The following is a 15,367-nucleotide window of genomic DNA, read 5'->3' as shown; positions in this document are numbered from 1 at the left end:
ATTTTGTTATAATGAACTTACAGAACCATATACTATGTGCCATTTCGGAAGGCCACCTTTTGCCATTTTTCCGCTGGAGTCATTATTTCGTTTGGGTAAAACTTTTGTAATTTTTCGGAAAAACAATAGCGAAAAGTAATTTTCACAGACTATTCTTGAAACCAACTTTACTCCATTAGGGGTGTTCTGCATTGACCTTGTCCAATGTAGCAAAGTTTGGTGTGGTGTGGATGTATTAAAACTTTCCGGTCAATCGAATAACATCTCCTTATTTTTGCCGAGTCATCTACGATGTATGTGGTCTAGCGTTGTCCTGATGGTATACGAAAAATTTTCTGTTGATCAGTTCTAGATGTTTTTTTTTTAACAATTGCTTGCTTCAATCTCATCAGTTGGAGTACAAAAAAATTTTCAACTAGAGCAGGTCACTCAGCATAACCTTTTACTTTTTTCATTCTTTGATGGGCCTTAAAGAAACAACTTTAACCACAATACTTCGTTGGTCCAGAATGTTGTTTCTGGGAAAATAGACTTTTATGCTTATAATATTCCTTCCACTCGCTGCTTAGAAACTATGTTCCTTGGGGTTATCCCAAGTTAATACCTAGTACAGTTTGTGAGTACTTTCGAAACTGAAATTAAAATTTATCGATGTTCTCCAACGAAATCCTTCCGTTTAATGGATATTTTTTTTTTGTTTGCCTGGAGTAAATAAATGAATCTAATTTCCATACTAAACCCCTCTGTTTTTTACACAATTCTTGTTTATGTTTTTTTTTGCAGAAACCATTTGGCAAACTGAACTGGATTTCATGAATGTAAATCGTCGTCATATGGTTGTCCTGTCGGTGATGGCTTCACCCTATCAGAACGACACGGGTTCATACGAATCCCAAGAAGATGAAGAGTATTTGAACGATACCATTTTCAGTAGTTTTCCCAGTGATGGGTCTTTTATGCATGGCGGAGCCACTACTACGGCCAACGATAAGATTTCTGCTATTGACAGTGGCAATTCCATCAGGAATAGTATATGGGATGTCAACTCCCGTCATCAGCCGCATGGCAGTAAACGGAACAATGTTATACGGCCGGCAATGGGAAAAACCAGATTCCTGGAATTCCCAGATTTAATAGAAGCTGTCGAAAATCAAAGCACCAAATACAACAAAACACCAGGCAAGATGGAACAGGCAAAAAGCCCCACAACACCAATAGCAATACCTAAGCAAAGAACGACTACAACAAGTACTACTACAACAGAAGCACAAGCACACACTACCACCACCACCACCACCACGGAAAAGAACAATGAAGATAATGCTGGTGGTAAGCAGGAAAGAGGCAATGCCTGGATAACAATAGAGGAGGATAGGATAATAGCAACGACGACATCTGTAGCACAACCTGCTATAACATGGGCAATGCCCACAACACCCAATCTAATGATAAATTCCAAAGCCACAACAAACGAATCACCTACTCCCCCTCCCACTACACCCACTACATATAGCAGAAGTAAATTAACCATCAGTGGTAATAATAACATGGCCATTGATGCGAAGTCATCTACCAAGTCAACATTCTCGACATCTGCGGCTACATCGATTGCCGCCACCGCAACCACATTCTCAGCTCGGCCTACAACTCCAACAAGCAGCGGGGAATTCCTACAGCAGAAGCAGAGTTCCTCAGGGTCATCCAAACATCAACATCATCATAATTTCAATAATGGCAAGTCATCGCGAAGACACAATGGCCATCATAGGCAACGGAAAATATCTTCAGGAGCTGGCTCCCAACGAAAACACCATCAGCACTCGGGATCTAGGCGTACAAGTGAATTTGTGTCCGAAGATTCAGAAGATGTATCAGTAAAATCAAACCGTCTGAGTGAATTTGAATATGCTCCAGCTCCACCGTCCGGTCGTATCTACGAGCATAGACCCTCCTCCTATGAAGAATTGGATTTTGGACGAGCCAGAGCGGCCATATATCCCAAATCTTCGACAACCATCAGTACTACCACACGTGATAGCAATATACACATTGTGAAACCAGAAAAGCTCCCAGAGATCGTACCCTCCACACCGGTCTCGAGCAATTCCAAGATTATTGAGATCAAAGCAAAGACAAAACGTTTTGGTGATCGCATCAAGCGGGACATCTCATTTGCCGAAGAAAATCAAGTCGAAATCGAGCCAGAATATTTGATTGGCGATTTGAATTTGAATGATTCCAGTGAATATCTAGCTGAGATGACAACAATCGATTCATCGACAGCATCTTCTAATGCTGTGGAACTTCAACCGGATGATGGTAGTGTACATCTAGATGGTTTTGCCGGAATGCTGCAGCTTTTCTTCGGCATAGAAAAACCAATAGATGTGAATATCTTCACCCAACCACCCAGTGCAGAATTCGTGAATTTAGTTACCGCTCTGTTGGTGTGGTGTGTCCGTTATCCGGCTGTCTTTTGGACAACGGCAAAGACATTTGCCACTGTCTTCAGTGTACAGATGATTGCTACCGCCTGTGATATTATCTTTAGTTTTGCGGGCATATCAAATCTTTTCAAGCTCCAAATCTACAGTGAAGCTCAGCCCATACAAAATCCCGGTTTAATTCTCAATGCCACTGTGACATTGGCACTGTTTCTACTCTCGACTGGACTAATGTTATCCTCTTCGATGATTATGTATTTGTATGGTCACGGTCGATTGGCTGCCAAGATGAGAGATCGATCAATAATAACATTAAAATCAGGACAATCCTGGATATATTTTGCTCATTGTGCTTCGTTGTGCTACATCCTGGCATTGTGCGTTGTGAAAGCACCTTTACTCAATGATTTAAGTGCTACATATCGTCACAATCTTCATTGTCCAACATTTATGGCAGGTAAGTTGGTTGAATATTGGCTATACATGTAATTAATAGTAATATCGAGTTTGTGATACAAATTAAAAACACACTGAAAAAAGTAATAAAATATTGTTCTGTACCACGATTTATACGTGCAATCACAGAAAATATACATGCCATAATTACATAGTGCCTTTAAAGAGATATTTGTCCACCATGATGTACCAACTAGAAACCTATATGAAGAGTAGATATTCACTCTCCGGGTGCACTTTTTCCCCGCCCAAATCACAACAAAAGTTGTACTCCTATGGCAAATAATACACCCTGAATTCAGATTACTTGTCCCTATAATAGTAAATTAGGCAGTTATTTACATTTCAATATAAAATTCAAATTGCATTCCCTTTATTATAAAAAAGCTTAGCAAAACATTTTATAAATTCACACAGTAAACCAACGTTTTAAATAAATCGAAATTATAAACTAAATAAAGACAAATTTAAAGATTGTAATATTATAAACAAAATAGAAAATTATAATGTGTAATATTTGATTGAATAGAAGTGGACTTCAAATGAAAATTCTAACTTCTAATTCTAATAATTGTGAAAGAAATAATTTCGACTTTAAATATATATTGGAATCAATATAACCAATCAAAATTTTAAATAAATAAATGAATAGCTTTTAGATCGACTTTTAACTTAATAAAATATACTAAATTAATTGTTGACAAAAATGTATATTAGTGGATTTTACCTGGGTACATACTGTTTGTTACACTCAATATGGTGTAGATTTTGTTGTTGTTGTTTTTTTTTCATTTACCTTGTAACAGCAGCTTCATGATGATCGTTCAATGGCCATTCAGCGAGTCATGAGTTAAGTTCTAATTGTGTGAAAATAGAAAAAAAAATAGAAAAAAAAACAAAACCCGAAAGAGTAATTGAGCAATAAAACAATAAATTCTGTCCCAAATAGTTCCACACTCAATACGTCAAGAATATTTCAACTACGTCGATTTAATATGTTTTGATTTTATGAATGGAGGAACAATTTGAACTGAAATACTACGCGAGAGCTTGTTTATGAATGGGTTTCTATACTCCCACGTAGATCACCTAGTTGTACTTTCTTTGTTGTTATTGGATCTTGTTCTCGTGTCCTCCTTATGTGCTCCAAAATGAATGAATCGTCGAAATTGTGCATCCAAAACTTGTGGAAAAGAGGGGGAAACCTGGGATTCGTTTCTCCGGCAGTTAATGGATTACCGAAATCATATATCAAAAATATGTTGAATAGAAGGGGAAACGTGTGTTCTGCTTCTCTAGTAATCGTTAACATTCATTCATACAATAAAAGTGCAGAGATGGAAATTTCCACTATTGTAATTTGTCTTTACTTCAAGACTAGCTCAATTCGAGATCTTATAGAAAGAGAAAAAATTGATATGGAATTTTCTTTTCTTTTTCAAGTAAACTGCAATTTCTTTTAAGCAAACAGAATAGTTTTGCTTAGGTCAACTTTTTCTCTTTACCACCTTTTCCTCACTGTTTGGAAAATAATATATTTCTTGCCAATGCAAGAAAATAATTCCTCAAAAGGTTTATAATTTTACTATTCGCGTACTGATATTAACAGGTTGGCTGATAAGTCCCCGGTCTAAGAAAGAAAAACACATTTTTTGTCAAAATTCGTTTTTATTATTCAACATAGTTCCCTTAAAGAGCGATACAACGATTACAACGACCTTCCAATTTTTTGATACCATTTTGGTAGTACTCCTTCGGTTTTTGCCTCAAAATAGGCCTCAGTTTCGGCGATCACCTCTTAATTGCAGCCAAATTTTTTCCCTGCGAGCATCCTTTTGAGGTCTGAGAAAAAGAAAAAGTCGCTGGGGGCCAGATCTGGAAAATACGGTGGGTGGGGAAGCAATTCGAAGCCCAATTCATGAATTTTTGCCATCGTTCTCAATGGCTTGTGGCACGGTGCGTTGTCTTGGTGGAACAACACTTTTTTCTTCTTCATATGGGACCGTTTTGCAGCGATTTCGACCTTCAAACGCTCCAATAACGCCATATAATAGTCACTGTTGATGGTTTTTCCCTACTCAAGATAATCGATAAAAAATTATTCCATGCGCATACCAAAAAACAGAGGCCATTACTTTGCCAGCGGACTTTAGAGTCTTTCCACGCTTCGGATACGGTTCACCGGTCGCTGTCCACTCAGCCGACTGTCGATTGGACTCAGGAGTGTAGTGATGGAGCCATGTTTCATCCATTGTCACATATCGACGGAAAAACTCGGGTGTATTACGAGTTAACAGCTGCAAACACCGCTCAGAATCATCAACACGTTGTTGTTTTTGGTCAAATGTGAGCTCGCGCGGCACCCATTTTGCACAGAGATTCCGCATATCCAAATATTGATGAATGACCAACACGTTCCTTTGATATCTTTAAGGCCTCTGCTATCTCGATCAACTTCATTTTACGGTCATTCAAAATCATGTTGTGGATTTTTTTGATGTTTTCGTCGGTAACCACCTCTTTCGTGCGTCCACTGCGTTCATCGTCCTCCGTGCTCATTTCACCACGCTTGAATTTTGCATACCAATCAATTATTGTTGATTTCCCTGGGGCAGAGTCCGGAAACTCATTATCAAGCCAAGTTTTTGCTTCCACCGTATTTTTCCCCTTCAGAAAACCGTATTTTATCAAAACGCGAAATTCCTTCTTTTTCCATTTTTTTCACAATAACAAAAGTTACTTCACAAAAGACGCTCTATCTCACAAACTAATTGACTTACAGACGTCAAATTTTGACACGAATCATTTGAAGGTTGGTACTATATAAAAATAATATGCATTTAATACTAGCGACGCCATATATGTGTCAGACCGGGGACTTATCAGCCAACCTGTTAATTTTTACTTTCTTTTAAAGATTATAGATTACACAAATAAAAATAAATCTTGAAATTGCTCAGTATTGACTAAAGCTACACTCTTTAACTAATTGATAGGAAATTGTGTGGAACCGCATGGGTCTCGTAGTATCGAGAATCGATGGATTCAGCAGCAATATCGCCCGATGCAATATCGTGTTATAAGAACATATGATTACACTACCTGCAATTATTATGTCAACATTGCGACAATTGGCAATTCTATTGGTGAAAAATTCTGTTAATGAAATCTCGAATTTAAAATTTCGTAACAATATGTGCAAGTGTATTTACTCGTGCAGTGAAACACAACAAAGAAAACAGGGGACACTAGCTTTATATAGCAGGGGTTAGACGTATAATTAGAAAATTAAAAAAATATAGGAAATATGAAGCGAGAGAAATTTTAATGCAATTGTACAAAAGAGATTTATGATTTTTCAGGCGATACATATATATTCGAGGTATAGGATAATTAGAGTAATATTTACAATTTTTGCTACTCAGCAGTGGCGATTTTACAAGGATATTGGTTAGATCTCGCCAAGATATGTGGTCAAGTGTGGGTTGTGATATATTATTTGGTCTAGTCGGGCGACTTGGAGCCTTATTTAAAACTCATCCGTTCTGTGGAAATTTTGGCATTGCAGTGTGTAGGATATGGCTAAGATATGGGGAAATCATCACAGAATTTTGTGTAAAGTGTGAGAATTTTGGCCATATTTGTATTCTCTGAGGAAACTATCCAGTCAATTGGTGGAAAATCCCATTGAAAATGGGTCTAAAATATGAAACAGTCTACCATATTTCCCCAACTCTGGTGTACGTATATATGGGAGCTATATACAATCTGAACCAATTTTGACTAAATTTGACATGCATAGTTAGAATAATAATTCTGCTATCTATGCGAAATTTCACGTAAATGGGAGTATAACTTTGGCAAATCGGACGGGAGATATAAATCTGAACCGATTTCAACCAAATTTGCCACAATTACCTATATTACTAAACGTACTCCTTGTGCGAAATTTGAAGCAAATCACGGCAAAACCCTGGATTTTGATGCCATGTAAGTTCAAATCGGACGAAATATATATATGGGAGCTATATCTAAATCTGAATCGATTTTGACCATATTTGGCACATACAATAGTATCGTTAAAAGTACCGCTTGTGCAAAATTTGAAGTAAGTCAGGGCAAAACTCTGGCTTTTGAGACCATATAAGACCAAATCGGGCGAAAGATATATATGTGAGCTATATCTAAATCTGAACCGATTTTAACAAAATTTGACACAATCAACGATACTACTAAACGTACCCCTTGTGCAAAATTTGAAGCAAATCACGGCAAAACTCTGGCTTTTGTGGCCATATAAGTTCAAATCGGACGAAAGATATATATGGGAGCTATATCTAAATTTGAACCGATTTCAATCAAATTTACCAAGCATTGGTAGAATGTCAATACTACCCTCTGTGCAAAATTTCACGAAGATCGGTAGTAAACTTTGGCCTCTGTGGTCATATGAGTCTAAACCGGACGAAAGATATATATGGGAGCTATATCAAAATCTGAACCGATTTGGCTGATATTTTGCAAGATTTTCGAGATTCATAAAATATTTGGATGTACGGTATTTCAAGAAAATCGGTTGATAAACACGCTAACTATGACCACATCGGTGATAAATATATATGGCAGCTATGTCTAAATCTGAACCGATTTTTTTCCAAAACCAATAGCGATTGTCTCTGTCCCAAGAAACGGCCCTATGCCAAATTTGAGGACGATCGGACTTAAATTGCGAGCTGTACTTTGTGCACAAAATTACATATACAGGCAGACGGACGGACAGACAGACGGACATCGCTAAATCGACTCAGAATTTAATTCTAAGCCGATCGGTATACTAAAAGATGGGTCTATGACCACTATTTTTTGGCGTTACATACAAATGCACAAACTTATTATACCCTGTACCACAGTAGTGGTGAAGGGTATAAATAGCGCTATATTGAAATCGAAGAAGCCGAACCGAAACCGAAATATTTTCCGACAAGTTTGTAGTATTTGATCGTTGCGGAGAAATGTTCCGCCTATCGTCACTCGCCCTGGTTATGTTGTTTACATATTACAGTGGAATATCGTGGAAAATCAGTTAATTCAAATTCTATTAAAATTTTTATGATGTCGACTCTTTAAATCTGATTGCCAACACTATTAATTATCCACGAAATGTGGTAGAGTGTACAAATTTGTTTGGCGCCCACTTAAATGCTTAGGGGGATTAAGCACCTTCAATGTAAAACACAAATTTATCATTGTTCCATATGAAATTACAATTGCTCGTCCCCCTTGGTCTCTCTCATACTTCGTATCCCATCATATTTGCTTGACTACTTATGTATGGGGGTGCTTTAACATTAGATGGCAAATGCATGGAATTTTCTATCCATAGAAATGGCTAGGGAGACCCGAAACCAAATACTTTGCATTGTTTTTAGGAAGGGATTTTTATCACTTGACTAACTCGGTGTCATTTCTTTTCCGTTTTCCTTTTCAGCTCTAGTTAGTGTCATGCATATCTTGCTGTGGATTGTAATCTGGCTCTGTTTGACCGTAAAGCGTAGATGGAGTTTCAAATTACCACCATTGGATGCCTATTCCATTATCAGCAAAGCGACTACACAACCTCTTCTAATGCACAATCGTGGCAGTTTAACAAATACAACTACAGCCAGCTTAAATAATTCTACTAATTTGGGAGGCGGTAATTCATCTTCCATAGCAGGAGACAGTAATGGCGAACACAAGATTGGTTGTGATCATAACGGATCACAAATGGCCAATGCACCCAGTACGGATCCCTTGGCCGGTGCCCCCGTGGACGATGTCTACTGGCCCAAGTTGACGCCGAGCTCGCCGAAACTAAAAGTCACATTCAATGAAGTTACGAGTACGTGTGAAGGCGATGATCATAATCGTCGACCTATTGGGGGTGACCACCAACAAAACGATGGCAAGCGGTAAAAAATCGTTTTTTAGAGCACACGAACCGTTGCACACGGTTTTCGCTAACTGATTCAACTGATTAGCAGTCTAGAGAGAAAACTGTTGACATTTTTAGTTTTCCATTTTATGTTTATCATCCAATTTCTCTTTAACATCTACCAAAAATTGGATGTTTTTAATTTTGCCTTATCCACTTTTGATTTGATATTTTGTTTTGAGTGATTATCTCCGTCCCCCCACAGAGTACCACCATATGTTTGCACGGTTTTGTTCTAAATGTCCCATTGATTTGTTTCCAAACTAATCATCCTTCATCAATCAATCAAACAACCACCTGCACACATACTAGTCATTATTATTTTTTTTTGTATTTTGTATATTACCAAAGTTCTAAATGTTCCATGACCTTTATGAATTCCCATCAAATATTTTTATGTATTGTACTTCCATTATTTGTATTTATGTACATGGAACTCGTACGACGATAGTCTCGACATTAATTCATCCAATCATTAGTCCATCCATTGAATGATTAGTTTTTATCCTTTATAACATGGAAAATTAGATTAGATGGCTAATTTGATACAATTTTAGAGAGAGAGAGAGAGAGAAGAGTACAAAAATAGCACAAAATTGTTAATTGTTGTTGTTGTTGAGAAACTATTTTTGTTCCGCTTGTCGCCTGTTTATTGTTAATTTTTATTTAATTTATTTTATAACAATTATTATGTATCATATGTTTACTAACACAAACACATCGATAATCGCATTATACACTTTACACTGTAACACTGTTATGTTTGTTTGTATGTATGTATGTACATGTATACGTTTTATGAGGAATATCAAAAAGAAAAAAATGCGAGAAATGGAACGTGTAGACAACGAAAAAATCTTAAAAATACCATAATTTTTATACACACCATCGGAGCTACCGTGATGCAGGGTTAGTATTTGCGCTTTGCATAGAAGGGATCATTCCCAGTTTCGATCGAACACTAAAATGTTTATCAGTGATGGTTTAGTAATGCTCTTGACATTTCTGATTGTATCAAAATTTGTCTATATAGTGAACTAAAATAACGGGTCGCTAGCCTATAACCATCACAAATGTCCATAAAATGTATATTCATAAATGACTTTTATTTCAAAAAAAAATCTATATATGTTTTAATGGTTTTGGTTTGGAATGAAAATCATTAAGATATGGACAACATTTTAGATTTGGGACTGTGGCTCGGTTAAAGATGGGACACACATCAACTACGCTGCTATAAATCATTGATAGGTAGGAATCGAGGCGGCTGCACTTGCCTGGTCATAGTTGGCCCAAAAGTACCCTGGTCTCCCTGTGCTATAGGGGATAGACGAGCACCGAGCACAGGATTAACTTTGTAGTTTTTCACAGCTTCAGTTACAGTATTCTCATGAATCCTGTTCACAGCTATCTGGTATAATGCCTGACCTATAGGCTCTCTTTTGTAAAGCTTGATTTCGCGCTCTAGAAGGCTTTGACAACATGTAATTGTATCTATGCAATGAGATGATCTTGGTCTCCACATAAAGATGATCCAGAGTGTACTGCGGAGACATCCTGTCGCAGTTCTAAGGGCAGCATTCTGACAGGTCTGTATGTTATTCCACTGCACGTCGCTTGTTTGAGGTGTCTACGCTGGTGCTGCCTAGTTTACCACTGCCCGGCCAATTACCTTATAGGTTTCTTTGTCTGAACCCCAAGTGCTGCCGGCAAGTGACTTAAGGACCTGATTATCACAATTGCAGTGGCACAGGGCGACGAATTGAAAGGTTCTCGAATGTAACCCCGAGAATTTTGGGGTAATTTGTAGTCGGTGTTATCTCTCTTTCAAATCTTACATTCAACTGCCTACATACTTGGTGGCAGATATCTTAAAATTTCTGGTAGTGAAATAAATTGTAAGATCAGCAAGGTAGATGTTTAATCGATCGTATTGTCATCAACAATAGGCTCGAAGAATAGAGGATAGGTTGAACAGTGATATCACCCAAGATATATCACCCAACTTGGGGAATTCCCTGTTTCACTTTAAATTCCACATCCACAACGCCCGCAAGAAAATTAAGAACCCAACGTTTGGTTTCTGCCGGTAGGAATGTATTCTCGATGACCTCGAAATGTGTGCCATGGTTGACCGTATCGAATGCCTTCGATAGGTAAGTTCCACGGCTTGAGCTGGTTGAGTCCTCTATTTATGTGTGCTGAAAGATGTTGTGCTATGCACTTTACGGAACCCATGTGGATGGTTGGCAGCTGGAATATTCTGCACAAAGCTGGGGAGGAGTAGAGCCTCACGTGTCTGGGATACTGGCGATAAAGGGTGATCTGTCGATTGGGAATTGGTAACATTGTCGCATGTACATACATATAAACATACCACACATACACACATTTGTATATGTCTCGTAAACTATGTAAAGAAGTTTCCATTAATGTCATAGCTACACTCATAGTCGTCATACCTAGTACCATTATGACGAAATTCCAACAGAAATTAGAATTGGGGATTACATGGATTGATTAATTGTTTCTTCCTTTTTTTAGCAATTCGCCCCGTGGAACCGCGCTATGTTTTACCAGTGCTACGGGGGAAATTGATGACGGAGAGTACGCGACATTAAGATCAGCTACTTCAGCATCTGTTGTGGGCATTGCAGTGGGTGGGGCAATCGGTTGTGGTAGCACTTCAAAGGGTCATACACCACCTGTGGGTGGTGTAAGCGTTCTACGCCTTAGTGAATATGAAGAGTTACCACCACCGCCACCACAAACCTTGATCTCGTCCATGTCTACAGCAGCAAATCATACAATAGGATCGAGGGACTATGCTAATTGTCACAATAATAACACTGGATCCCTGGGGGATGATAATATATCTGAAGAGGGTAAACTGTTAGCTTGCGTTCGGGATGACAGTGTTACGTATGCGTCAACAAGGGACTTGGAGCCGCCTCTCCCACCACCTCCACCGCCCACAATACCTGTTGCAGATAGACCACCACAGGCAATTCCTGATATAATGCAACTTTCATCATCTTCGGAACATCTAGTCAGCCCATTGGCACCCGTCACTGTAACCGTACACACGAATGAAGCTCATGTAAGTATTTCCATACACCTATAGAGCGTTTTATATGAAAAGGATTGCTTTTTATAGATTACTTCAAGTTCCACACCGCGATGTTTACGACGCGCCGATTCGGGAGTTCCACAAGAAGCCCTCACACCACGCAGTGACACAACCTCGATGGGTACGGAAAGTACAACGTCTCCCCCAGAGCGTGCCCCATCAGAATCGTCTAGTGGGGTTCATTCGGCGGAGGAGCGTGACGTGGAAGTGGCTATCAGGCCACGCGCTGTATGCAAGCCTCCAGCGAAACCACCGCAACCTGCTATCCAAGAAGAGCCTTATGGTCGGTGCACAAACATGCGCATGTCCAGTTTTGCATGTGGTGCCAATACCAATAGCGCCACATTACCACTACAACGCTCGCAACCAGAGCAGAAATTCGATTACTCGCAACATTGCAGTACCATGCCATTACCAACAAATGCCAACTTTGGTCAACCGCAGGCACAGCAGGCCCAATCAGCTGTCTATGCCACCTCCGCTCACTGTATGACGCAGTCATTGAATGCAGCTAGTAATATGAGTTCATTCAAAACGCCTCATTATGCGAACTCAGGCGTGGCAATGGCAGGACACAATACAAAAATGACTATGCCCAATCAGCCAAGCCCTACGCCACCTCTACCGCCGCCATACCCATCGTCCCATCCGACACATACCACTCTACCCAATGGGGTCCGCTATTCCAATCCAAATATTCTCAGACGTCTGCCTTACGTGAAGGGTGCCGAATCACCATATGGACATTTGGGTTTAGGAGCAGGTCACCATGCATTTACAAAAGCCGGTTACGAGAACACTCTCTTGAACTCCACAATACCGGAAGATCGAGACTCCGCCAACTACTCCATGACATCCGATCAGGACTGCCTTTATGCCACAGCCAACCCATTGCATTAACTGCAATGGATTAAGACCACAATTTATGGCAAAGCCGCGAAGCATATGATACCAGTGTAAATGTTCCAAAAGTATTCGTTTTATTATAAATTTTTGTTCTTGTACTCTAAAAGTATTTAAATCGTGCTTCATAATTAAATACACACATATGTAGGTATGGACGTGGTAAAACACGAAAGACAAGGTCCATCGGCACGACTTCGTGGTACATAGTACATGTGTGCGGGCTTTTTGTGGGTTTTACAATCAGAAAGTAACTTTCATGTTTTACCACTGCCGTATATCATGCATAGAATTATTACGATATTCGTTAATACATCTATACTTAAGACATAAGCACTCATATCTCGTAACCAAATCGTATTATAAAATAGTCTGAATTCGCGTCCATCTGATTATAGTTAATACTCCCACCCAAGGCTTGATAATCTCAACTCACACACACTCACACTTAGTTACAATGTGAGTCATACCTAAGCAATCCCCCTCTCCCTATATTACAAAGAGAATATTAACCATGTATGCCGAAGTACATAGATATCGAGGATACGGAGATCAATCAAGGTAAATACATGCAAAACTAAATTGCTTTTCTCTGAAACTAAATTATAGGCAAACGAAAATTGCTATTAATGTTGTTTCTGTGATGGAAAATTCAATACGATGGAGATAGAAGTATCAAAGGTTGCAATAAGTAGACATTTATTTGGCACTAAAAGAAACCATGTTCGCTATAAATAGCCTCTTTGGGCCAAACATTTCGTTTCGGAGCAAAGTTTTGTGTATAAATACCAACATTATCTACACTCATTGGGAAACACTGTTATTAACGACAACTCAGACTCAGTGCTCAGTGCATAATTTAAAAATCCTCTTTTATTAAAGATATTTTTTAATGGGAAAAAGAACAACGCAGCATCCGCAAAAGTTCATACACCTGAGTTGACCCATTCGCAAACTTATAAGAAAACGAATCAGTAACGTTTGGCTACATGTACTCACATATGGGAGTGAGAACTTTAGAGGAAAACCACGGACTCCTCTTCTTTTTTGAGGGTTTTTGAAATTGCATTATTGTTTTTGTTGTTTTATAGGCACATTTCCTTGAGTGTAGTTTTTAAATAGCATATCGGCTTCTGTCTATGGATAATTTAGATGACCCCCACAATTGACTGGTTGATTATAATTCTGGAAAAATTCCTTAAATGGACTTTTATGAATACATTCAATACATCCTTAAGTTCACAACAACAATTGTCCCAAATCTCAGACTGTGATAAGTTAAACAATCAATAAAAAAGCGTTCAAGCCTTTCGTGAGAATTTTATCAGTCAATTAAATTTTCATACCTAATAATGATTTCAGTATTTCGGTCTATACTTCGTTGTAGGTGTTTACTATTATCTTACACTAGCCCTACCTATTAAGTAAACAAATGCAAAATGTGATTGGTTTAGTTTAATATTAGAATACATACATACATACATACATACGTGCATACACTCACAAATATAAAGAATTACGCACAATACTCCAAAAGTTTCATACATTAGGGTGACTATTTTTATAAGTTGTTGATTATTGGCAACAATGCGCACAAAAATACCATTTTTTATATCACAAAGCCTTCTGCGTATCTGAAACGACTTGTTGATCTCATAAGAAATATTTATTAACTTAAAATCCTATTATGTGAGAGTCACAGAAATGTCCATAATTTACACCATTATGGTGAATTGTATAAATTTTATTTATTAAAGATTACTATGGTTTCAGAGGTTTTTAGGCTTTGAGATATATTGAAAATGAAATATTAACACAACCAACACACAATTGATGGTCACCACAAGCATACTAATCTACTTACAACTATTGTATATCGAGCATTTAAGTTTCTCAAATATTCCACACGAAAAAACAAACAAAAATTCTTGCCGCTTGTTGTTTACTCTGCCTGTGATTCTCTTGCTCGCCAAGAGTTGAACGGCTTGAATTTTATAGTTCATCTCATTTTCCTCATTACTGCCTCTAATCCAATAAGCAATAAAAGCATTTTTCATATACATATATTTGGACTTATCTACAACATATACATGCATACAAAACTATATCATGTACCATCTAAAACTACCTACTATCACTACCTACATATTGAATTATTGAAATGCTAAATGTTTAATGTATTTGCTCTGTCCCAAAATCCATCTACATACATATATTTACTTATATCAAATACAAAACATTTTTATACAAATGAAAAAGTTTGTAAGATGAAAATAATGAAAAATAAAACACATCAACTCTAAAACTTTTTTTTAGAAAAGCAAACAAAAACAAATGGAGTTGGTTATCTCAGTATATATAAAATATATTAAAGAAAATATATTCTTGCTTATCATACAAGTATATGATATACATTCATATACACATAAATACATACTTATATATATTTATTATAAAAGA

General features: G+C 37.8%; 1 protein-coding gene across 1 annotated transcript in view; it reads left to right on the top strand.

Annotated features, from left to right (window-relative positions):
- tinc (transmembrane protein tincar) overlaps positions 1-13,210 on the top strand; it is a 72,482-nt gene extending 59,272 nt beyond the window's left edge. Inside the window, exons 5-8 of the mRNA XM_075288846.1 lie at positions 784-2,901; positions 8,389-8,851; positions 11,419-11,974; positions 12,032-13,210. Of these exons, the coding sequence (XP_075144961.1) occupies positions 784-2,901; positions 8,389-8,851; positions 11,419-11,974; positions 12,032-12,904 (4,010 nt within the window). The 3' untranslated portion in view covers positions 12,905-13,210. The remainder of the gene's footprint in view (positions 1-783; positions 2,902-8,388; positions 8,852-11,418; positions 11,975-12,031) is intronic.
- Positions 13,211-15,367: the final 2,157 nt, after the last annotated feature.

The sequence above is a fragment of the Haematobia irritans genome, chromosome 1, assembly GCF_050003625.1.
Source record: "Haematobia irritans isolate KBUSLIRL chromosome 1, ASM5000362v1, whole genome shotgun sequence".
NCBI lineage: Eukaryota > Metazoa > Arthropoda > Insecta > Diptera > Muscidae > Haematobia > Haematobia irritans.
Note: the sequence above shows the minus strand (reverse complement) of the source record. Positions and strands in the feature narration are given on the sequence as shown.